The sequence below is a fragment of the Mustela putorius genome, unplaced genomic scaffold (assembly GCF_011764305.1).
Source record: "Mustela putorius furo isolate JIRA1106 unplaced genomic scaffold, ASM1176430v1.1 tig00000174_pilon_pilon_pilon, whole genome shotgun sequence".
Lineage (NCBI taxonomy): Eukaryota > Metazoa > Chordata > Mammalia > Carnivora > Mustelidae > Mustela > Mustela putorius.
The window spans coordinates 944,088-967,989 of record NW_025421304.1 but is presented as its reverse complement, the minus strand read 5'-3'; the positions used below and the strand labels follow the sequence as shown (position 1 = coordinate 967,989).

The window sequence follows — 23,902 nt, the reverse complement described above, 5'->3', positions numbered from 1 at the left end:
CCACCGCGTCCCTGCGCCATTTCGTCCACTTATTCCGTTACGTCTTGATGCAAGGATCCAGTCCGCAGCGGCCAGGTGAGTGGACCGCTTCACTGGGACCCCTACGCTGCATTTGGTTTGTAGCACCCAGAAAAAAGTTGCCGCGTGGTGCTGGGAATACTGGTATGCCGGCTGGAGCTCGGTGCTGACAGGACCCAGGACGACCCTGGCTCTGGACTACATTTCTCCTGAGTCGTAGCGCTCCAGATTAATTCCTTACGGAAGTCGGCCTTGCGCTTGCCGGGTACCTGTGCCCTTCTCTGCCGCCAATATCCGCGCCGTCACTTCGGTTCCGAGCGGCAGGGGCGGGGCGTTATTAGTTTCGTTCCTTCGCCCGGGTTATAGTGGAGTGCACTTGGCACCCCTCTCCGCTGGCAAACTCAGCACCATGACTTTCGTTCCGGGAGGAGGGAATCAGGAATATGTTACCCTTAACGTTCCACCGCGCGGTATGTGTGTGTGTCCCCATCTGTGACGCCACGATAGGCTCACCTGTCGTCATCTAATGCTTTTGGCGGCTGGGATCCTTCGCACCTGTGTACTTAACCCTCCTCTGTAAGGGACAGAGTCCCTTTGGGAATCGCGCGGTTCCAGCTGCTGTAATTCCTTCGCCTTACTGTGCAGAGAGAACGTGCCTATTTTGAAACTGCCTCTATAATGAGGATTTACACCTGGAAGTGCCCTCAGAAGGGAGATCATCGTAACAGGACGCCCTTTTCTACTTGGAGAGTCCTGTGGGGAAAGCCAACCCCTTTCTCTGGCTTGAAGTTGTAGGAGATGATCCTAAATTGTTTTGTTGGCTCTGATTGTTTTTTCCGTTCTTTTAACAACAGGTCCACACAGGAAAGGAAAAATAATCTTGCACGTTTAAAAAGCTTACCTAAAATAACTTGTCATTTTCTTTCTTCCCTCAAATTTCTTACTTTTCAGGATATTGCTACCTCCATCAACAAACATCCTAAGGAGGAACCAGCCTTTCAGTGATTGGTCATTAGGCTTAGCTGTCCCCATAAATGATGACGCTGCAGGGATGAGCTCACAAAGCTAACTCCATTCTCCAACTACACTACTCCTCTCCTTTCCACCCAATGATAGATCAGCCCTTTCTAGCCTGAATTTTGATGAGAGAGAACTAGACTTTCTGGAAGAAATCTGAAGATTTTTATTTTAATTTAAAAATTTAATAAAAAATTAAAATTTATTTTAATTTGATTATGGAAATTTTAGAGCATAGAAGAAAATAGTATGAACCCCAATGTGCTCAACACCCAGCCATAATTTAAAACATTTACAAATACGCTTATATCTATCCTTTCTCCTTTTTTCTGTAGCATTTCAAGAATTACATAATTTTATCCATGTGTATGTATATGTAACCAAAACCAATATCATTTTTAGATAATATCTGTGATGTTATCCCAACTTTAAAAACAGTTAATTCCATAATAGCACATACACAGTACATATCCAGGTTTCTCCATTTCTTTCAAAGATAGGTTTTTACAATTGGTTTGTTCAAATCATGCTCCAGATAAGGTCTACACAGTGCATTCCGTTGCCAAGCCTCTTAAATTTCTATAATCTACAAGTTTCCCTTCCGTTTTTTGCTTTTATTGTATTTTAATTGGTATCACTGTTTTGTAAAAAAAAAAAAAAAACAACAACAGAACTAGGTTTTTTATAGAATATTCTACGTTTTGCTTTTGGCTAATTACTAACTTGTGGTGTCATATAATTTGTTTCCCATTGCCCCATATTTCTGTAAACAAGTAGTTAGATCTAGGGGCTTCATCAAATTCAGATCATATTTTGCATAAGCCATATATTTGGGCAAAAATAATTCATAGTTGGTGTTGTATATTTCCTATTCACATCCTGCAGCTTTTAGAGTCTGAAGTCCCACTTGTGGTGATGCTATATTGATCAATGTTCAAGTGCTGTCCACTTAATCCTTTTATAATGTTCTCCCTTCCTTTTATACCTATTAATAGAAGAAGGTATTGCGTACCCCCCCCACACGCCCTACCACAAGGGGCTAAAACTTGGTACTTAGTAGGGAAGGGTACAATGGTTTGTGGCCCTTGAAGCCACAGAGTACACAAACACATAAATACAGTATATTTGTAGTATTAAAATTTCATAGTTGGTGATAGGGAAAAAAAGGTTCTTTGGGAACTAATAATGAAAAATAAGGTTAAGAAACACTAATCTAAAGGTTATAACATCCATTTATGATTGATGGTGAAATCTGATATTCCATTAAGGATTTCACTATATCACATATAGTGATATTTATTTGTTTGTTTATTTGCTTGTTTATTTATTTATTTATAAAGGAGATGGAAGTTTATTGAATATACCAAAGGGGGTTGGTGGGCAAGACAGCAAAGCAGAGGCTGTCTGCCTACTTTTAGTGATTTTTTAAAATTCTCTCACTTCCTTCTGGATTTCTTAGTTGGGGTTCTATAAATAAGAACTTTTCTTTGTCAGCTATTTGGTTATCTTAAAATTTAGTTACATAGACAAAAATCTATTTGATTCTTTCCCTTTATGTATTAGTTTTCAGAGAAATTAGTTGGTGTCATACAACCTCCTAAAGAGTCCCAAAAGTAAGTGAGTCTGTTTATTTTGAGTACCACCTGACTCCTGCTTTTTTTTTTCATTTATTTATTTTCAGCATAACAGTATCATTATTTTTTCACCACACCCAGTGCTCCATGCAATCCGTGCCCTCTATAATACCCACCACCTGGTACCCCTACCCCCCACACCCCTGCCACTTCAAACCCCTCAGATTGTTTTTCAGAGTCCATAGTATCTCATCATTCACCTCCCCTTCCAATTTACCCCAACCCCCTTCTCTTTAACTCCCCATGCCCTCCATGCTTTTTGTTATGCTCCACAAATAAGTGAAACCATATGATAATTGACTTTCTCTGCTTGACTTATTTCACTCAGCATAATCTCTTCCAGTCCCATCCATGTTGCTACAAAAGTTGGGTATTCGTCCTTTCTGTTGGAGGCATAATACTACTCCATAGTGTAGATTTTGTTTGTTTACTTGACAGAGAGAGACACATCAGGAGAGGGAACACAAGAGGGGGAGTGGAAGAGGGAGAAGCAGAGGGGGAGTGGAAGAGGGAGAAGCAGGCTTCCCACTGAGCAGAGAGCCCTATTCGGGGCTCGATCCCAGGACCCTGGGATCATGACCTGAGGGGAAGGCAGAGGCTTAACCAATTGAGTCACCCAGGTGCCTCTGTTTTGTCCTTTTTAATAACGATTTTTAATTTTTCTCTTTTTTTCTCATTTTTAAAATGAAGCTCTTTTGGTCTTAGGAAGAGTCACTCTTTTTTTTTTTTTTTTTTTAGGTTGTCGATATCTTCTCCCAATTTATTTGTGTTTGTATTCTTTTCTCTAGGCAATTTTTAAATACAGTAAAATGTATTCATTTGACTGTAAGAAATAGAAAGGCTTTTCACCTCTCAACCTAAAAGGAACTCAACCATTTTTTCCCTTAGCATGCCTGTGCGCTGAATGTTTGACCCTTCTCAAAAAACTCATATGTTGAAATCCTAATGCCCAGAATGATAGTGTTTGGAGGTGGAGTCTTTGGGAGGTAATGAGATCATGAGAGTAAATTCCTCATGAATGAGATTAGTGCCTTTATAAAAGAAGCCCAGTGAGGATACAATAAGTCTGTGACCAAGAAGAGGGCTCTCATTTGGCCAAGCTGACTCCCTGATCTTGAACTTCCAGCCTCCAGAGCTGTGAGAAATAAATTTCTGTTGTTTGTAAGCTGCCTGGTCTGTGGTATTTTGTTATAGAAGCCCAAATGAACTAAGATTGGTATTTTTATGATTTCAGGTTTTAATACTTAGATCTCTTAAACATTTGGAGTTAATCCTGGGATGTGGTATAAAATGTGGGTCCAATTATACTTTTTTCAATAACATTAAATAATCTGTCTTTCCCTAGAGATCAAAGGTTCTACAATTCCATTAATCTGAATGTCTATTCGGGTGCCAGTAGCCAGTATTTTAGTGATAGAGATTTTTTAGTATCTTTAAAATCTTTGTTCTCTTCCTTTTTTTGGCATTTTCTGGCTATTCTTGCTTTTTTATTTTCTTGCTTAATGAATTTAAATTTAATGTGTCTATTGCCATACTTGTTAGTATTTTTATTTGGAGCATATTTAATTTACAGTTTAACTTATATATCAAATATCCCATCCATGTTCAGAGAATTAACCTCTTTAATTCAGAGAATTAACCTCATTTTAGCCCATGTGTTCTCAATAAGGGTGATACCGCTTCCTAGGGGATGAAAACTGGTGTTGGGTGGGGATGGAGCAAGGAAATCTTAGCTACAGTAATGGTTTGTGGCTCTCCGAAATGCAGTTCAGCCAACAAAATCTTTTTCTTCATTATTTACTCTCTCACTGGCGTTTCTTGGGTATCATATGAACAGCACCGACATTGAGGTGATAGAATATGTATTTTTGCAAGATAAATGCTACCACAAAAGATCAGTGCTCCAAACTGTGGCAAATAGGTGTCTGGAAATGGAGAACTTTCTTTCAAATGATGGCTCAATCTTGAAGTTGTATCACAAGAGGAGGCCTTGCATGGGCCCACTGGCTGCCTTTGATCATGCTTCTGTGTTTGACTTGGGATTTGAGGATTAAATAAAAAGAATGTTTTATTATCTATAAAGTTATTCAACATGTCTCATAAGAGACAATTTGGACTTAACTAAGGAATGACTTTGTTCAAAGGATCACTGCAGTGAGGGGAGGAAGACTTGTAATTGGGAGAACATTACACCCAATTATAGATCTGCAGGCATTTAAAAGGTCAGGCAGAAAATAATTTTCTTTTATAAGGAAGGTAAACAAGGCCAGAAAGAAGTGGATGTGGCAGTGTGGGATGAGTGGGTGGTTAGTTGTGTAGATTGTGTTCTTTGCAAGTCAGCTGCAGAGGGGTTTGAGTCATTGTTAAGAGGGTTGTTTGCATCCTGTGCTGACTCAGAACACAGGGTAGGCCTGTGAAGTTCAAGGGCCTGAGAGAAGGAGAGAAATCTGACCAAAGTTTGGTCAGGTGAAGTTATCAGGCATTTTGTCCAGATTAGTCAGTGGCGTCCAGCAGCTCAGCTAGTCATTTATGAGACAAAGAATAGCCATTTGGAGGCTCTGCCTGGCCTTGTAGGTTGGAAAACGGGGGAGGGGTCATCCTCCAGTCATATCTAAGTTATGTGGGGAAAGGAGATTCATTTGTTTCCTAATCCACAAAGATTGAGTGGGTATCTCTCATCGCGGCTATTTTTCAGGATCATAGATCTTGGGTAAATTTTAATATTGTGAAATCTATCAATTATGTCAAGCGCTGAGAAGTTAAAATGTTGACAATATAGGAATGAAGATCAAGCAACTAGTTGAAGGATTCTTCTATCTAGTAAAAGTTAAGTTCACTAAAAATTTTAAGAAATTAATTTTTCAATTGTTTTACTTTTTTCTGGAAAAGAATGGTTTGAATGATATGTTAAAAATTTGGTTACATTGTTTATATTATATACTTATATAAGTACGTATCTTACAGTATACCTGTCCTATTAAAATTTCATGGTGGAGGGGGACAGGAAAAAAAGTGTCTAAAATGGCTCTTCAGAGGAGTAATGATGGAAAAAGTTGTTGAGAAATGCTGTTCAAACCATTTGCTCAAATCTATTTTTAGGTCTTTCAGGGGTGGTTCAAGTTTTTCTTTCTTTCTTTTTTAAAATTTTTTAAAAAAAGATTTTAATTACTTATTTGACAGAGATGATAAGTAGGCAGAGAGAGAGAAGGAAGCAGACTCACTGCCAAGCAGAGAGCCCAGTGCACATCTTCATCCCAGGACCCTGAGATCATGACCTGAGCGGAAGGCAGAGGCTTAACCCACTGAGCCACCCAGGTGCCCCTCTTTCTTTATCTCTCTTTCTTTTTAAAGATTTTATTTATTTATTTGACACAGAGAGAGATTACAAGTAGGCAGAGAGGCAAGCAGTGAGAAAGAAAGGGGGAAGCAGGCTCTCCACTGAGCAGGGAGCCTGACTCGGAGCTTAATCTCAGTACTCTGAGATCATGACCTGAGCCGAAGGTAGAGGCTTAACTCATAGAGGCACCCAGGCGCTCCTCAAATTTTTCTTCTTGCACGTTTTATGCATTTCTTGTCAAGCTTGGGCCTATGTATTTCATCCTTTTTTGTGGCTATTGTTTATTATATTTTCTGTGTGATTATTGTTTTTTATATAAAGGTCATTTCTTTTCATGCTAGTTTTATATCCTGCTAATTTACTAAGTTCTCTTTTTATTTGTCGTCACTTTTTCTTTCATTGCACTCCTGGGATTTTAGGCATGCTGTCATATCTCATAGAGGGAGTTTTGCTTATTTTCTATTCTTGTTGTCTTGTTGATTTCTCTTGCCTATTTATATTGGCTAATATAATAATACAGTGATAAATGACAGTGAGAATAGTGGGTATTCTTGCCTTGTTTCTACTATTAACCTGGAAATAGTGTGCTTCAATGAAAGGCAAACAAGCATTTATTAGGATAAAAAAATTTCAATTCAGGGAGCACAAACTCAGGCAGAAACCAAATAATGTCCCACTTGGAGAGTGAAAGCAAGGATTTTTTTTTCCTACATTAGTTAAGAGAAAAAAAAGAAAAGGCTAAGCTATCCTTGGTTATACACTGAATGACTACTGATTATCTCTTTAGAAAGTCTATAACCATCAGTCTTATGATCAGACTCTGTTTTCCGGCTGACATTTCAAGCAGTTGCCTGAAACAATTGCTGTTTTGCTCAGTCTGCAGGTTTTGGGCCAGTTCAAAAGGAGAGGCATAAGACAGTTTCTCTCAAGTGGTCCGTCTGGCTTCATTTTAAAAGGCTTCATTCATGTCAGTCTTTCCAGCTATCATTAAAATAGTCATCAATTCCTATTTCTTATTGTGTTCTTATCAGAAGTGGATCATGAGTTTTGGGAAATTTGGGGGGTATTTATGAAGATAGTATGATTTTCTTCCATAGAATGATTAATATCATGGATTATATTAGTGAACGTGGTAATATCAAACCATCTTTTTATTACAGAGAAAGTCCCACTTAATTATGATAGTTTTTTAAACATGCTGTTGGGTTTTTGTTTGCTGGTATGTCAAATTTTGCATTAGTATTTGTGAGATAATAATAATATATATATATATATATTAAGATTTTATTTATTTATTTGACATAGAGAGAGAGATCACTAGTAGGCAGAGAGGCAGGCAGAGGGAGAGGAGGGGAAGCAGGCTCCCTGCTGAGCAGAAAGCCCGATGCGGGGCTCGATCCCAGGACCCTGAGATCATGACCTGAGCTGAAGGCAGAGGCTTAACCCACTGAGCCACTCAGGTGCCCCATATATTTGGTTTTTATCCCTAGTTCTTGGCACAGAGCTCCTAACACCCTTTTCTGATAGGAGTGTCTTTCATTTTTCATAACAAGCCCTGAATTTATCCTAATGAAGTGGCTAGGGGTGGGCCCCTATATTGTCTCAGAATAGAGTTGGGTTCACCAGAAAGACTGAGTGATTAGAGGATTGGAACTTTCCAACCCATCCACTGACCTCCAGGAAAGGGGTGGTTGGCCCTGGAGGTTAAGGGCCATAAAAACTCTTTCACTAGGATATTTGCACTAGGATCTTGCACTAGGAGCTTCTGGATTGGTGACACACTGAGTTGTTGTGAGGGTGGCATTCCTAGAGAGGGCATGGAAAGCTCCAAGCAGTCCCCCTGCCAATACCTTGTCCTATGCATCTTTTCCATTTGGCTGTTCCAGAGCTGTATCCTTTATAATAAATTCATAAATGTAAGTAGAATACCTTCCTGAGTTACGTGAGCTATCCTAGCAAAGTATAAAACTTAGCAGGAGATTGTGGGAGCCCCCAGTCTATAGCTAGTTTGTCAGAAGTACTGGTGGCTAGGGAGTTCAGTTTGGCTTCTGGAGTTAGGCACAGCCTTGTGGGATTGAGCCCTTAAGCTGTGGGAACAAAGCATCTCACTTTATCCTTGTATGTATGTGTGTGGGGGTGGGGGAGAGATACCTGGGGCAGCTGTGCTCCCTAGGGCTTCCTAGGTATGCCCCTATATCAGGATGTGAGATACCCTAGAAAACTAGCACTCTCTGAAGTCCTGTTCTGCATCATGGGGATTAAGGAAAAGTCTGGCCTGAATTCCTTGTGCCACAGCTATATTCCACTGGATTTGAAGGAAGGCTAAGATTTTTCCAAACTCCTTCAAAGAGGTGAGATAAAGGTAGTCCCAAGGTGCTCATTTTGTAGGCTCTGAGGCAAGCCTGACCTCATGGATTCTTTTTCCCTCTCCAGCCCTGCCTTCTCTGGACTCCACACATCTCCAGAAGAAGAAGCCAGAAAACCGATCAGTCCTGACAGTTCTAAAAAACATGCCCCATGTGAGTTGCTATTTCATTTTTCCTCCTTCAAGTGCAGTCATTTGTTGTGTGATGTGAATACCAGATTTCTTTATCTCAAAATGTTCTGCCTTCCTTAGTTCCCTAAGGGAACTGTTCCCAAATTTTTCCCATTTCAGTGACTGATCCTAGCAAAGAGATCCATTCTTCTCTAAATGCTTTCCCCCTCATCAGTGTTTAGGTGTTTTTTTTTTTTTGTTTGTTTGTTTTTTACATTTTTTTTTTGTCTTTCTTTTTAAAAAATTTTTTAATTTATTATTTATTTATTTATTTTCAGCATAACAGTATTCATTGTTTTTGCACCACACCCAGTGCTCCATGCAATCCGTGCCCTCTCTAATACCCACCACCTGGTTCCCCCAACCTCCCACCCCCCCGCCGCTTCAAACATTTTTTACATGCAAAGTCTTCTGCCAGGAACCCTAAGGAAACAGAAACGTCTCCCCTTAAGAGCAATATTAGTATAACGGTTTGGTGAGGTAGTTATATGGGACCCATAACACTGATCTCTACAAACCTAGGTTTCCCACTTGGAAATGACAGCATTTCTGCTGGATGTTCCAGGTCTCAGTATATGATGACATTTTCTGCGAGGCTTTTAAGATTGAGTCTGAGAAGGAAGAGATCTTGCCTCTTGTATAGTTTCCTGTTGATGTTGTCACAAATTTTCACAAACTTAGTGACTCGAAACAACCCAAGTTTATTATCTATAGTTTTGGAGGTCAAAGTCTGAAATTGGCTTTATAGGCTAAAATAAAGATGTTGGTAGGTCTGTGTTCTTCTGGAGGTTCTAGAGGAGAATCTATTTCCTTGCATTTTTCCAGGTCCTGTAGGCTGCCCACATTCCTTGGCTCATGGCTTCCTTCCATTTTCAGAGCCAGCAGTCATCATTCTGACATCTGCTTTCATTATCATATCTCCTTCTCTGACTCTTCTGCCTGCCTCTATCACTTAAAATACCCTTATGATTACATTGGGCCCAACCAGATAATCCAGGAAAATCTACCCATCTAACGTTCCTTAATCACATCTACATTTGTCATATAACGTTACATACTCAAAGGTTCCAGGGATTCAGATGAGGACATCTTTGTGGCAGGGGGGGCTGTTATTCTATATACCACAACTCTCTTGCTCCAGAACCAATGAAAGGATGATCAGCAGTCAGGTTTATCTTGGAGTTGGCCAGAAATGTGTTCATGGTGCCTATTACACCTAGATTGGCATCCATCAGCTTGCACAAAAGGAAGTAGAAATAAAATCTGCCAGATGCCTACTCTCTTGAAAATTGTAGATTCTTAGGGCTCAAAGACATTAGAGAATTTAATTGAAATATTCCCAAATAAGCAGATCATTTCATTCATAAAATGGAAATGTCAGTTATATTCAGTGACATAATATTGGGACTTCAAGAATTTGAATCTTCAAAAAATTCTTTTTTTTTTTTTAATATTTAAAAAAAATTGTTTGGAGAGAGAGTGTGTGTGTGTGAGTGGGAGGAGGGGCATAAGGAGAGGGAGAGAGAGAATCCCAGGACCCTGGGATCATGACCTGAGCCAAAGATCAGATGCTTAACTGACCGAACCACCCAGGTACCCCCCAACCCCCCAAGTCCAATGTTTTAGCCTACAGATTTCTTTTTTTTTTTTTTTTTAGGATTTTATTTATTTATTTGACACAAAGAGAGAGAGATCACAAGTAGGCAGAGAGGTAGGCAGAGAGAGAAGGAAACAGATTCCCTGCTGAGTGGAGAGCCCAATGTGGGGCTCTATTCCAGGACCCTGAGATCATGACCTGAGCCGAAGGCAGAGGCTTTAACCCACTGAACCACCCAGGCGCCCCAAGAACTCCTATTTATTGAGAATTTACTATTTTGGGGGATTTGAAAGCTTAATATGCATATACTATTTCATTTAATGAGAGAACTGCATTCATCTGGCCTTTTGTATTCCTGGACTTTTCTGGTTAATAGAATTATCCTATCATACATAGGAAGTTTTGTCTTCCTCTGTGCAATGGAGTGATCAAGGATCTCGTTGACACTATAGTACAGGGGCTTAATTTCCTTTAATGTTACAAGGTGTTCAGCCATGGCCCATTTACTGTGTCATCCCCTTCCTTCATGGCCTGCTCTTTTTTTCCCTCACTTTACCTCAAAGTCATTGTCATATTTTTACCAATAACACGTGGATTTGTTGTTTCAGTGGTTGGTGACTTTCAGGGATGTGGCCATCAACTTCTCTCAAGAAGAGTGGGAATGCCTTAACTCAACTCAGAGGGACTTGTACAGGGATGTGATGTTGGAGAACTACAGCAACCTGATCTCACTGGGTAAGATCATCTACAATACTCAGAACTTGACTCCCACATTTTCTGCCTGTGTCATTATGGTTTTCTGATTTTTATTCCCTAAGGAAAGGTTTGAGTTTTTTGGAGGTAGAAGTGTAATCAAAGTCAAGTAGTTCACAGCATGGCCTGCAGCAGATCAAGCACAACCCAAAGGAAATGTTGAAAGCAAAGACCTTTTTATTATTTGTTACAAGTAAGGACTCCGGGAGATCGCTCTGAAAGCACTGTCTCCCTGTGGGGTTAGTAGAGGAAGTTCTTACGCAGTGTGGCAGGGCGCTGGGACAGGGGACTCATATGTGCCCTTCTGGTTCAGTTGGACATGCCTGGCATTTCAACATGCCAGTGTGTGTATTGTATGTTCAAAACATGGCAGAAAATTCCACTCACAGGAGGATGTCTTTGTATATTTTTAAATTTAAATTCAATTAGCCAACATAAAGTACATCTTAGTATTACAGCGGGCTAAAGGTAACTTCAGGTCAGCTCAGCTAAGGCTTCTGTACAGGTCCTTAGCTCCCTTCCAGCTCAAACTGACTCTTGCGAGGGGCTATCTGGCTGGACACACTTAGCAAGGGGCTCTCAGGTGAAACACCTACTTAGGTGTCTCCTTGGCTGGAACTGGAACTGTGGATTCTACAAAACAAGACACATTCCTTCCCTGCTTTTGTCTCTTCTCCTCCTTTCTGCTGATCACTTTAAGACACATTTGTTCTTTGAATAACTTCCCCTTGCATCCTAACCAACAGAAGTCAACAGCTCCACTGTGTGCCTTCTTGTTTTTCATCCTTCAGATCTTCATGTTGTCCTCTGTCACTTCCTTCGGTGTCTCTCTTTGATGTCCAATGGCCTGGATTTGAATCTGGGACTCCTATGCCATGACCATATCACATTTCTTTTCTTTTAAGCTGGATGTTCGATCCCTAAACCAGATGTGCTTTCCTTATTGGAGCAAGGGAAGGACCCCTAGATGGTGATGAGAGCCATGATAAGAAGAAGGAGCTCAGGTGGATAAGAGCTAGTCACGTAGGAGCAGCTCTTGCTGACAATAAGACAGTTGGTCTGTGAGGTGGCCGCACTTCGAGATGTTTGTGTGAAGCTCTCTTCAAAGGCCTGTGGAAAGAAGTCTAAGGTCTCAGCAGGAAAGTGATATCAGTATGAGTTTTCAAAGGAACTTCCTTTCCAACTCACATTTACCACTCTTCCTCTCTCATATTCCCCTTTAATTATTTCCCCCTTTAGGGTTTTTTTTTTTTAAAGATTTTATTTATTTATTTGACAGAGAGGGAGATCACAAGTGGCAGAGAGTCAGGCAGAGAGAGCGGGGGAAGCAGGTTCCTTGTTGAGCAGAGAGCCCGACATGGGGCTCGATCCCAGGACCCTGAAATCATGACCCGAGCCAAAGGCAGCGGCTTAATCCACTGAGCCACCCAGGAGCCCCTTTCCCTTTTAGGTTTCTTTTTTTCATGTTCTTTTTTTTTTTTTTAAAATAAGCATATAATGTATTTTTATCCCCAGGGGTACAGGTCTGTGAATTGCCAGGTTTACACATTTCACAGCACTCACCATAGCACATACCCTCCCCAATGCCCATATCCCCACCCCCCTTCCAAACCCCCACCCCCCAGCAACCCTCAGTTTGTTTTCTGAGATTAAGAGTCACTTATGGTTTGTCTCCCTCCCAATCCCATCTTTTTTTTTTTTTTTAAGATTTTATGTATTTATTTGACAGAGAGAAATCACAAGTAGATGGAGAGGCAGGCAGAGAGAGAGAGAGGGAAGCAGGCTCCCTGCCGAGCAGAGAGCCCGATGCGGGACTCGATCCCAGGACCCTGAGATCATGACCTGAGCCGAAGGCAGCGGCTTAACCCACTGAGGCACCCAGGTGCCCCCCTCCCAATCCCATCTTGTTTCATTAGTTCTTCTCCTACCCCCTTAACCCTCCATGTTGCATCTCCACTTCCTCATATCAGGGAGATCATATGATAGTTGTCTTTCTCCAATTGACTTATTTAGCTAAGCATAATACCCTCTAGTTCCATCCACGTCGTCACAAATGGCAAGATTTCATTTCTTTTGATGGCTGCATAGTATTCCATTGTATATATATACCACTCTTCTTTATCCAGTCATCTGTTGATGGACATCTAGGTTCTTTCCATAGTTTGGCTATTGTGGACATTGCTGCTATAAGCATTTGGGTGCACATGCCCCTTCGGATCACTACATTTGTATCTATAGGGTAAATACCCAGTAGTGCAATTGCTGGGTCATAGGGTAGTTTTATTTTCAACATTTTGAGGAACCTCCAAGCTGTTTTCCAGAGTGGTTCCACCAGCTTGCATTCCCACCAACAGTGTAGGGGGGGTTCCCCTTTCTCCACATCCTCGCCAGCATCTGTCATTTCCTGACTTGTTAATTTTAGCCATTCTGACTGGTGTGAGGTGATATCTCATTATGGTTTTGATTTGTATTTCCCTGATGCCGAGTGATGTGGAGCACTTTTTCATGTGTCTGTTGGCCATCTGGATGTCATCTTTGCAGAAATGTCTGTTCATGTCTTCTGCCCATTTCTTTCTTTCTTTCTTTTTTTTTTCCCATTTATTTATTTATTTATTTATTTAAAATTTATTTTTTAGTTTCAGCATAACAGTATTCATTATTTTTGCACCACATCCAGTGCTCTCTTGATTGGATTATTTGTTCTTTGGATGTTGAGTTTGCTAAGTTCTTTATAGATTTTGGATACTAGCCCTTTAACTGATAAGTCGTTTGCAAATATCTTCTCCTATTCTGTCAGTTGTCTTTTGGTTTTATTAACTGTTTCCTTTGCTGTGCAAAAGCTTTTGATCTTGATGAAATCCCAATAGTTCATTTTTGTCCTTGCTTCCCTTGCCTTTGGCGATGTTCCTAGGAAGATGTTGCTGCGGCTGAGGTTGAAGAGGTTGCTGCCTGTGTTCTCCTCAAGGATTTTGATGGATTCCTTTCTCACACTGAGGTCCTTTATCCATTTTGAGTCTGTTTTCGTGTGTGGTGTAAGGAAATGGTCCAATTTCATTTTTCTGCATGTGACTGTCCAATATTCCCAACACCATTTTTTGAAGAGGCTGTCTTTTTTCCATTGGACATTCTTTCCTGCTTTGTCGAAGATTAGTTGACCATAGAGTTGAGGGTCTATTTCTGGACTCTCTATTCTGTTCCATTTATCTATGTGTCTGTTTTTGTGCCAGTACCATGCTGTCTTGATGATGACAGCTTTGTAATAGAGCTTGATGTCCAGAATTGTGATGCCACCAACTTTGGCTTTCTTTTTCAATATTCCTTTGGCTATTCGAGGTCTTTTCTGGTTCCATATAAATTTTAGGGTTATTTGTTCCATTTCTTTGAAAAAAATGGATGGTATTTTGATAGGAATTGCATTAAATATGTAGATTGCTTTAGGTAGGTAGCATAGACATTTTCTTAATATTTGTTCTTCCAATCCAGGAGCATGGAACATTTTTCCATTTCTTTGTGTCTTCCTCAATTTCTTTCATGAGTACTTTATAGTTTTCTGAGTATAGATTCTTAGCCTCTTTGGTTACGTTTATTCCTAGGTATCTTATAGTTTTCCCTTTTAGTTTTAATGAGGGGGCTACTTTTGGTCTCTTCCAGAGATAATTCTCTTACTTATTTTTTTAATTGGGTTTGTATTTCCAGTCAGCCAATGTTTGTGGAGAGCTTGCTGTGTTCTTAGATTAGGACGATCTCCCAGAGGAGGTAATTTTGAACTGAGGCCTGAATGAAATTAGCCATGCCAAAAAAAAAAAAAAAAGTGTGTGTTGAGGCAGATGGTGCAGAAATGCAGAGGTCCTGAGGAGATGCTGTACTTCACTTATCTGAGGATCAGCAAGAAGGTCAGTGTGGTTAGAGCAAGGAGAGTGAAAGTGGAAATTAATGATGAATTCAGAGAAATAGACGGAAAACAGATTGCATAAGGCCATAGGCCATTGCAAGGAACAAGATTTTATTCTAAGCATAAGAAGCTGTTGGAGGGAGTAAGGGATCTTTGTTTAAAGATCACTCTGGGTGCTTGTGTAGGATGAGGGTAAGAATGAAAGCAGGAAGACCAGTTAGAGGGCTACTTCAGAATTCCACATTAGAGATAACAGTGGCTTGGAATGGGGTTTAATATGTGAAGGTGATGAGAATGGGTTATATTCTGGTTATATTTGATGGTACAATTAGTAGGATTTGCTGAAGGATTGGAAATAAAAAGCCATCAGAGTTTGGAAGCCTGTAGAAGGAAGTCAAGAGTAATGCATTTGAGGGGCGCCTGGGTGGCTCAGTTGGTTAGGGCTTCAGGTCAGGTCATGATCCTGGAGTCTCAGGATCGAGTCCTGCTTTGGGCTCCCAGCTCCAGGGGGAGTCTGCTTCTCCCTCTGACCTTCTCCCCTCTCATGCTCTCTCTCACTCTGTCTTTCTCTCACATAAATAAATAAAATCCTTTTTATTTTATTTATTTATTTTTAAAGATTTTATTTATTTATTTGAGAGAGAGCATGAGTGAGGAGAAGGTCAGAGGGAGAAGCAGACTCCCCGCGGAGCTGGGAGCCCAATGCTGGACTCGATCCTGGGAGTCCGGGATCATGACCTGAGCCAAAAGTAGTCATCCAACCAACTGAGTCACCCAGGTGCCCCTAAAATCTTTTTTTAAAAAAAGAGTAATGCATTTGAGATGGCCAGTATATGTCCTTAATAGAGAAGTTAGATAAGCATTTAAAAGCCTACAGGATGATAGTCAGGACTGAGGGATAAATATGGGTTAATCTCTGGATAATGGGGTTAGATGAGATTATGGAGAGAAGTGATCTAAAAGGAAGTCAAGGTGAAGTCCAGGGACTAAACCATGGGGCATTCCAGCATTTAGTTGGGAAAAGGAAAATGATTTAGCAAAGGAAATTCAGAAGTAACATAAGTAACCTATGATCTAGGATGCAATCAGGAAGGCAGAGGGCTGGAAGCCAATGACAAACACAAGGAGGGATGACAAACACAAGTGACAGATACTGCTATGAGGTCAAGGAAGATGAAGGATGAGACCTGGCTACTGGATTTGGCAAGCCAAAGGGTACTGGTGACCCAGACAGAGTGGGTTTGGAAATGAGAGGAATAACAACTTGATTGTAGAGGATTACAAAGAGAACAGGGAAGAAATAAGCCAACAATAAAAACTATTGTGGGACAGTGACTTCACTCACCAGGCAGTGTTGAGGGCCCATTTGAGGAATTCTCAAAAGTATAAATAGAGTTTTAAAATGTATTAGAAGTTTTTTATTAATTTTTTTAAAAACTTTTTTTTTTAAAGCTTTTATTTATTTGACAGAAAGAGAGAGATCACAAGTAGGCAGAGAGGCAGTCAGAGAGAGGCAGCAGAGGCAGGCTTCCTGCTGAGCAGAGAACCCAAATGCATTGGCTCCATCCCAGGACCTGAGCTGAAGGCAGAGGCTTAACCCACTGAGCCACTCAGGCACCCCATATTAGAAGTTTGTAATAATAGTGCTATGATAATTAGGACAAATAAGTGTGAGGTGTGATTCGAGTTTGTATATGTAGTAGTATTTCAACTGCATAAAAGTGCAAGGGAAAGAGCCTGGAAGGAAATATGGCAAAGATGTTAGTTAAGAGGGTGGGAGAGAAAGGGGAAGAAAAGTATTGACAGGAAATACAGACATTTCTTTTGAGAAGTTTTACCAGGAAGGAGTACAGTAAATGAAAAAGAGCTGCAAGGTGAACCACAGAATCAAAGGAGAGGTTGTTCTTTTTTAATTTCAAGGAAGAGTCTTTAAGATGGAGATGAATATTGGAGAGATGGTACAAGAGTAAGTGATCTGGAAATATGGGTGGTAGCAATCAGAACGGATCATTACTCAAAATTGAGATTTTGGAGGTCTTGCCATAATTGGAGGTAGCAAGGTCTGTTATGTGTGTATTTGATATTAGAGAGAAATACAGGTGTAGCATTGCTGGAGTCTGTGACTGGGGACAGCTTTTCAGGAATAGCAAAGGGACATGAAGTTTCAGGGGAGCCCTGAAAGGATGTAAAGCAGGTGGGGAGGCTGAGGATAGAGGGAAGAGCATTCTTGGCAGAGGCAACAGTGTCCTGAAGGCCACAGGAGGATGGAGCTTGGTGTAATATGAGGTATCCAGAGAAGGCCCTTGTAGTTGGAGCCTAGTACAGGACAGGTGCCAGGTGTGAGTTTGGAGAGTCTGACAGGGTCTAGGCCAGAAAGAACTTTCTAGGGTTTCTAAAAATGACTCAGTGGAGGTTTTCAGGTGGCTCAGTTGGTGCATCTAACTCTTGATTTTGGCTCTGGTCATTATCTTGAGGTCCTGGGATGGAGCCATATCACTGGAGAGTCTGCTTGAGTATTCTCTCCATCTTCCTCTGCACTTGCATGCATTCTCTCTCTCTCTCTCAAATACATAAACAAATCTTTAAAAAAATGACTTGGTGGGTTATGAGCAGCATTTATTTTTATTTTTTTGGTTTTGTTTTGTTTCTTAAAGAAAATAACACAGAAGAGAACATTTTAAAAAGTATCAGAATACATCCCTGTAGCAAAGATAATTTCATGACCTATTTGTTTTATGTTTATGTATTGGATCATAATATAACATGTATTTCTTATCTTCGAATTTTGTCCCCGAAGCATTTGCAAGCTAATGAAGAATCTTGAGTAGGACAGTGAAACAATGCAATTTACATACTTAATTTACATCACTCTTGACTGCCAGTTGGAGATTAGAAGAAAGGGTCTCAGGACATGATGGAGTGGGTTATTGTTCTGCTTCAAATAGGAGGTGCCCTAGGCTTCCTCAGAGTGCTGGTAGTGGCACTGGGGATAAGGAAACAGATTCAAGGGCAATTTAGTAGATCAGTTCAGCAGGAGTTGAGGGGGGCAAGAATGAAAGAGGTCTCCCAAACTCCTGCTTTTCAGATTCCATTTTGTCATCACTTCTTATTCACTTTTCTTGTTTCTTCCATTTATTTAATACAACAAAAAGAACTGTTTAATCATGTTATTATAACTTGGAGAGCACTTGGTTCTAAACTGGATTTGTTTGATCCCTTACACTGTTCCATTAATCACCATATTCCAGTTGGGTTCTTTCCTGGTGGTATGTGGTTTTTGTAAGCCATATTGTGCTTCTCTTTCAAAAACATAGTAAAACCCAGATACTCTCATCCCAGTACATTTTGCTGACATGAGTTGATGTTAAACTGAGCTGCGTGAGGATTTCTGTTTTTGTTTATAATTTCTTTCTGCTTTTTAGCAAAAGCATGCTCCTTGGATTTCTGACTCATTTCTTTTTTTAAGAAGGATTTTAGAGTGGGGAGGGGCAGAGGAAGAGGGAGAGAGAATCTTAAGCAGGGTCCATGCCCAGCAGAGCCCAATGTGAGGCTCCATCTCACAACCCTGAGATCATGACCTGAGCTGAAATCAAGAGTCAGATGTTTAAGTAACTGTGTCACCCAGGCGCCCCTCTGATTCATTTCTAAAGACTGTTTAAACTTGATTTTGCTGGTTTATGTTGATTTTTTGCTCTTAGTACCATCCTCTGTTACATTCTACAGCCTATGCGCAGTGTCGTCAGAGACTGTGCCTCACGCTCCAGTCCTATTGGATAGCGTTCTACATTTAAAAGGGAAGGAAGACCTAAAAAAATGTGTAAAGAGAGAAAGAAAATACTGCGTATGCTTTCTGTGTTCTGGTGAATAGCTAAAAACAGGTATATTTTTTCTACACTTACAAAGCTTGAGGAGTAGGAAGATCAACATAAACAAATGAAATACAATTCCAGAATTGGCAAAATTGACACAAGAATGAGGAATAAGGTAGATGTGTAGAGATTAAGATAAAGCACGGACCAGGTAGAGTTTTCTGGGATAGTCTTCCTGAGCAGCCATTTAAGTTAGGACATTTCTGACAAAAAGGAATTGGCCATGCAGAGAGCATTTCTGGAAGATGGAACAGCATGTGAGAATCTGAAATGGGAAAGAATTTGATATGTTCCAGGAACTTTAATAAAGCCAGTAAGAGCATTGTTTCTGAAGATAGTAATGGTTCAAAATGAAGTCAGAAAGATAATCAATGAATGGATCATGCAGAGGCTTTTAGGCCGTGAACAGGAATTTGGATTTTATTTGAAGTACAAGGGGTAAACCACTGAAAGGTTTTAAGCTGTATTTTCAAATTTTTTTCCTAGACCAGAAGCATCTGGGGAGATTGATAAATGAAGGGAAATTTGCATTTTTCAAGTTGTCGATAAATATTGAGTGTCAATAATGTGCAAGTAATGGTTCTAGGTACAAAAAGTAAAGCAGAAAGTGAAGCAAAGTCATTGCTTTGACTAAGCATGGGGGAGACAGACAAGGCACCAACTTTAAAAATAATGTATCCGTTAGTGATAAATGTAATATAGGTGCAATTCTATATTAGGTATTTTGATAATGTGACATTTGAGCAGAAAACTGAAGTGAAAAACAATCTGAGGGGTTTGAAGTGGCGGGGGAATGGGAGGTTGAGGTACCAGGTGGTCGGTATTATAGAAGGCACGGGTTGCATGGAGCACTGGGTGTGGTGCAAAAATAATGAATACTGTTATGCTGAAAATAAATAAAAAATAAATAAATAAAAAGAAAGAAAACTGAAGCGAGAGAGCAGATATCTGGGGAAAGAGCATTCTAAAAGGTAAACACAGAGGCATATGCTTGGCATTTTTGAACAGCAAGGAAGCCATTGTGCTGAGAACAGAATGAATAATTAGGAGTGGTAAGAGACAATATCAGAGAAGGGCAAACTCTTGTAGAGTAAGCTCTTGTGGGCCATAATAAGTAAGGACTATTCTGAGATGTAAACTCTTAAAGATTTTTGCAGGGGAGTAATATGATATGAATTACATTTTCAAAGAATTCTGGCTTCTGTGTGAAGGTAGGGGCCAAGTTCAAAGAACAGAGACCAGTTAAGAGGCTATCACAGTGAGAGGCAGGTGGCTTGGCCTTGGGTGATAGTAGTGGATGTGGTCAGATACTTGATAAACTTTTAATAGGAGAGGTAATAGGACTTGTTGATAGATTGGATATCTACCCAGACATTTGATCGAATGTTTCCAGTTGATGGTTTTTGCAGTTATTTTATAAGCTCCCTTGGTTGGATTCTAATCTACTCCAAAGTTTAAGCACCACACACTCATGTTTCTATAATTACTTTCTTCCCTATAAACTCCCCTTATTCTATGTTTCCTCCTTGTACCTTTTATTTTAATTGCACAAAATCTTTCAGCACTGTTTCAGCCATTGTATTCTTGTAAGAACTTTTACTTTATCTATCATTTTTACTTTAGAAGTTTCATTTCTCCTTGTAAACAGAAGCAGCAGGAATTTGCTTTCTTGTTATCTTCTAGACTTGGAATCCAGTTGTGAGACCAAAAAGTCATTTCCAGAAAAGGGAGCTTATGAAATGGAATCACTGCAATGGGAGAATATGAGGAAACCTATCAGCCATAACCTTGATTACAGTGGTCTTAGAGATACAGTGGAGGGCAAAGGAATGTTTGAAGGTCAACAGAAAAGTCAGGAAGGACTTTACATGCACATGAAAATTACCTATGGTGAAAAAGCCACTCAGAGCCATTCTATGTCACCTACTCTTCAGATAAATCCTACCAAGGAAAAATTGTACAAATGTAAGGAATGTGAACAAGCTTTCAGCTACTTGCCATGCCTTACTCAACATGAGAAAAGTCATAATAAAGAAAAACACTCTGAAGTTAAGAAACATAGGAAGACCTTCAGCAAAAAGCCAACCTATATTCAACATCAGAGGATTCAGAATAGTGTAAAGCCTTATGAGTGTATGGAATGTGGGAAGGCTTTTGGTCGTAGTTCTGATCTGATTCAACATCAGAAAATTCATACTAATGAAAAACCTTACCAGTGTAAGGCATGTGGGAAGGCTTTTATTCGTGGTTCACAGCTCACTGAACATCAGAGAGTTCATACAGGAGAGAAACCATATGAATGTAAGAAATGTGGAAAAGCCTTTAGTTATTGTTCACAGTATACCCTCCATCAGAGAATTCATAGTGGTGAAAAACCCTATGAATGTAAGGAATGTGGGAAGACCTTTATTCTTGGCTCCCAGCTTGCTTACCATCAGAGAATTCATAGTGGTGAGAAACCCTATGAGTGTAAGGAATGTGGAAAGGCCTTTATTCTTGGTTCACACCTTACTTATCATCAAAGAGTTCATACTGGTGAAAAGCCTTACAGATGTAAAGAATGTGGGAAGGCCTTTTTATGTGCCTCCCAACTTAATGAACATCAGAGAATCCATACTGGTGAGAAACCCTATGAATGTAAGGAATGTGGGAAGGCCTTTTTTCGTGGCTCACAACTAACTTACCATCTGAGAGTTCATACAGGTGAGAGACCCTATAAATGCAAAGAATGTGGAAAAGCCTTTATTTCTAATTCTAATCTTACTCAACATCAGAGAATTCATACAGGTGAAAAACCCTACAAATGTAAAGAATGTGAGAAGGCCTTTATTTGTGGCAAACAACTTAGTGAACATCAGAGAATTCATACAGGTGAGAAACCCTTTGAATGTAAGGAGTGTGGAAAGGCTTTTATTCGTGGTGCATATCTTACTCAACATGAGAAAATTCATGGTGAGAAGCATTATGAATGTAAGGAATGTGGGAAGACCTTTTTTCGTGCCACACAACTTACATATCACCAGAGAATTCATACAGGTGAGAAACCCTACAAATGTAAGGAATGTGACAAGGCTTTTATTTATGGCTCACAACTTAGTGAACACCAGAGAATTCATAGAGGTGAAAAACCCTATGAATGTAAGCAATGTGGGAAGGCTTTTATTCGTGGCTCACATCTTACTGAACATCTAAGAACTCATTCCGGTGAGAAACCCTATGGATGTAAGGAATGTGGGAAGGCCTTTAGTCGTGGCTCGGAACTTACTCTACATCAAAGGATCCATACTGGTGAGAAACCTTATGTGTGTGTTCAATGTGGTAAAGACTTTAGACGTCATTCACAACTTACTCAACATATGAGGTTTCATAATTGAAAAAGCCTTGAATATGATTTAATATAAGAAAGGCTTCCAAAAAAAGAAAGAATGAAAGAAAGGAAAGAAAAGAAAAGAAAAGAAAAGAAAGGCTTCCATGTCTTCAACAATTCTAGAATGTCAGAGACCCATGTTATGTTCATAATGAATTTAGAACATCTTCTGCTTGTGCTCAAAATCGATTAATTTTTAGAAAGCTTATATTAATGAATGCGGAAGTAACTTCTGGAACCCATTAAACATTTTTAAGAATCTCTACACCTAGGAATGTAATGCTGAAGTATACCCTTTATTGAACACCATTTCTATTTCACCATTTTCTGTGCAATTGGAGAAGTTACTTAACTTCTCTATACCTCAGTTTATTTGTGTAAAATAATGTAATGATATCACGTTGATTAAATTATAAATGATTAATTGTATGCAACTCCTGATGGAAGGTATCTATTATTGCCATTATTATATGCTATTAGAGAAGTCAAATGGTAAGAATATTTTTGAGTACAGAAAGATGTAAGCATTTTATTACTATCTATCTCGTTTTTTGTTTTTGCTTTAGATTTCATTTGAGAGAAAGAGAGAGAGCACATGTGCACAAGTGAGTTTGGGGGGTGGCTGAGGGTGGAGCCTGATGAGGGGCTCAATCCCAGGACCCTGGGATCATGACCTGAGCCAAAGGCAGGTGCTTAACCAACTGAGCCACCCAGGCACACCCCTTTTTGTTTTGTTTTTACCATCTATCCCTTTTTGAACACCAGATAATTTATTCTATGTCAGAAGCTTTAGAATGTAATAAGGGCAGGAAGCTCTCCATTTTAGAGCTCATAAGTTTTGCTGCATCAGATAATAAATACTGCAAACAAATTATAGAAGAAATTCCTTCAGGGTTATAGAGCTTTTTTATAAAATCAAGGACAGTTGATTTTTCTGAAGCAAATTCCAAAAGCAGAAGTTGTTATTTTACATTTTCTAATTAATATTTTAAGGGGAAAATAATATATCAAGAAAATGATAGCCAAGTAGCTCCATTAAAATTTAAAAAATTACTAAAAGAAGAAAAACTATGTAAATTACTACTGTCTTAAATGAGAAATCAAAATTTACCAACTATAGTTTTTTCTCATTATCTGTATCTAATCCATTCCTGATAATATATTGAGTAGTACATTTTCAGAGGCCCAAATTTCAGAGTCTACATTGCATTATTTTAAATGGGAAAAATGATAATGTGTTTTCAGCCCATTCAAATGTCCTGATTAGGGGGCACCTGGGTGGCTCAGTGTGTTAAGCCTCTGCCTTCAGCTCAGGTCATGATCTCAGGGTCCTGGTATTGAGCCTCGCATCGGGCTCTCTGCTCGGCAGGGAGCCTGCTTCCCTCTCTCTTTCTCTGCCTGCCTTTTTGCCTATTTGTGATCTCTCTCTCTGTCAAATAAATAAATAAAAATCCTTCCCCCCCCAAAAAAAAACCCCACAAATGTCCTGATTAGGTTTAAATTCAACTTTAGCCATCTACTTGATTGCTCTCAAAGATTTCAGAATAATAGAAAACATTTTAAATCCAGTAAACAAGTAAATAATTAGCAGATGTGATTGTGCATGCAATGATTTTATTTTTTAAATGATTTTAAAATCATTTAAAAAATAATGTAAGGAGAGAGAAAGAAAGCATTTGAGAGAAAGCATTTGAGAGAGAAAGAAAGCATGAGCAGGGGGAGGGGGAGAGGGAGAGAGAGAAGCAGAGTCTTGCTGAGCAGGGAGCCCAACATGGGGCTTGATCCCAGGACTTGAGATCATGATCTGAGCTGAAGGGCAGATGCCTCACCTGCTGAGCAACCTAGGTGCCCCTACATGCAATGATTTTATTTCATTTTTTTT

At 39.7% G+C, this 23,902-nt stretch overlaps 1 protein-coding gene across 4 annotated transcripts in view; it reads left to right on the top strand.

Annotated features, from left to right (window-relative positions):
- LOC106003388 (zinc finger protein 345) overlaps positions 1–23,902 on the top strand; it is an 86,031-nt gene continuing 62,129 nt past the window's right edge. For 3 of the 4 annotated variants that reach the window (XR_006605666.1, XR_006605667.1, XR_006605668.1), the window contains exon 1: positions 10,775–10,874. Coding sequence is in view for 1 of the 4 variants with exons in the window: in XM_004764978.3 (XP_004765035.2) it covers positions 48–75; positions 8,440–8,525; positions 10,748–10,874; positions 20,337–22,014 (1,919 nt within the window). In the remaining 3 variants the exon portion in view is untranslated. Of the gene's footprint in view, positions 76–8,439; positions 8,526–10,747; positions 10,875–20,336; positions 22,015–23,902 lie in introns of those variants that run through there. The other variant, XM_004764978.3, reaches the window with a different exon arrangement.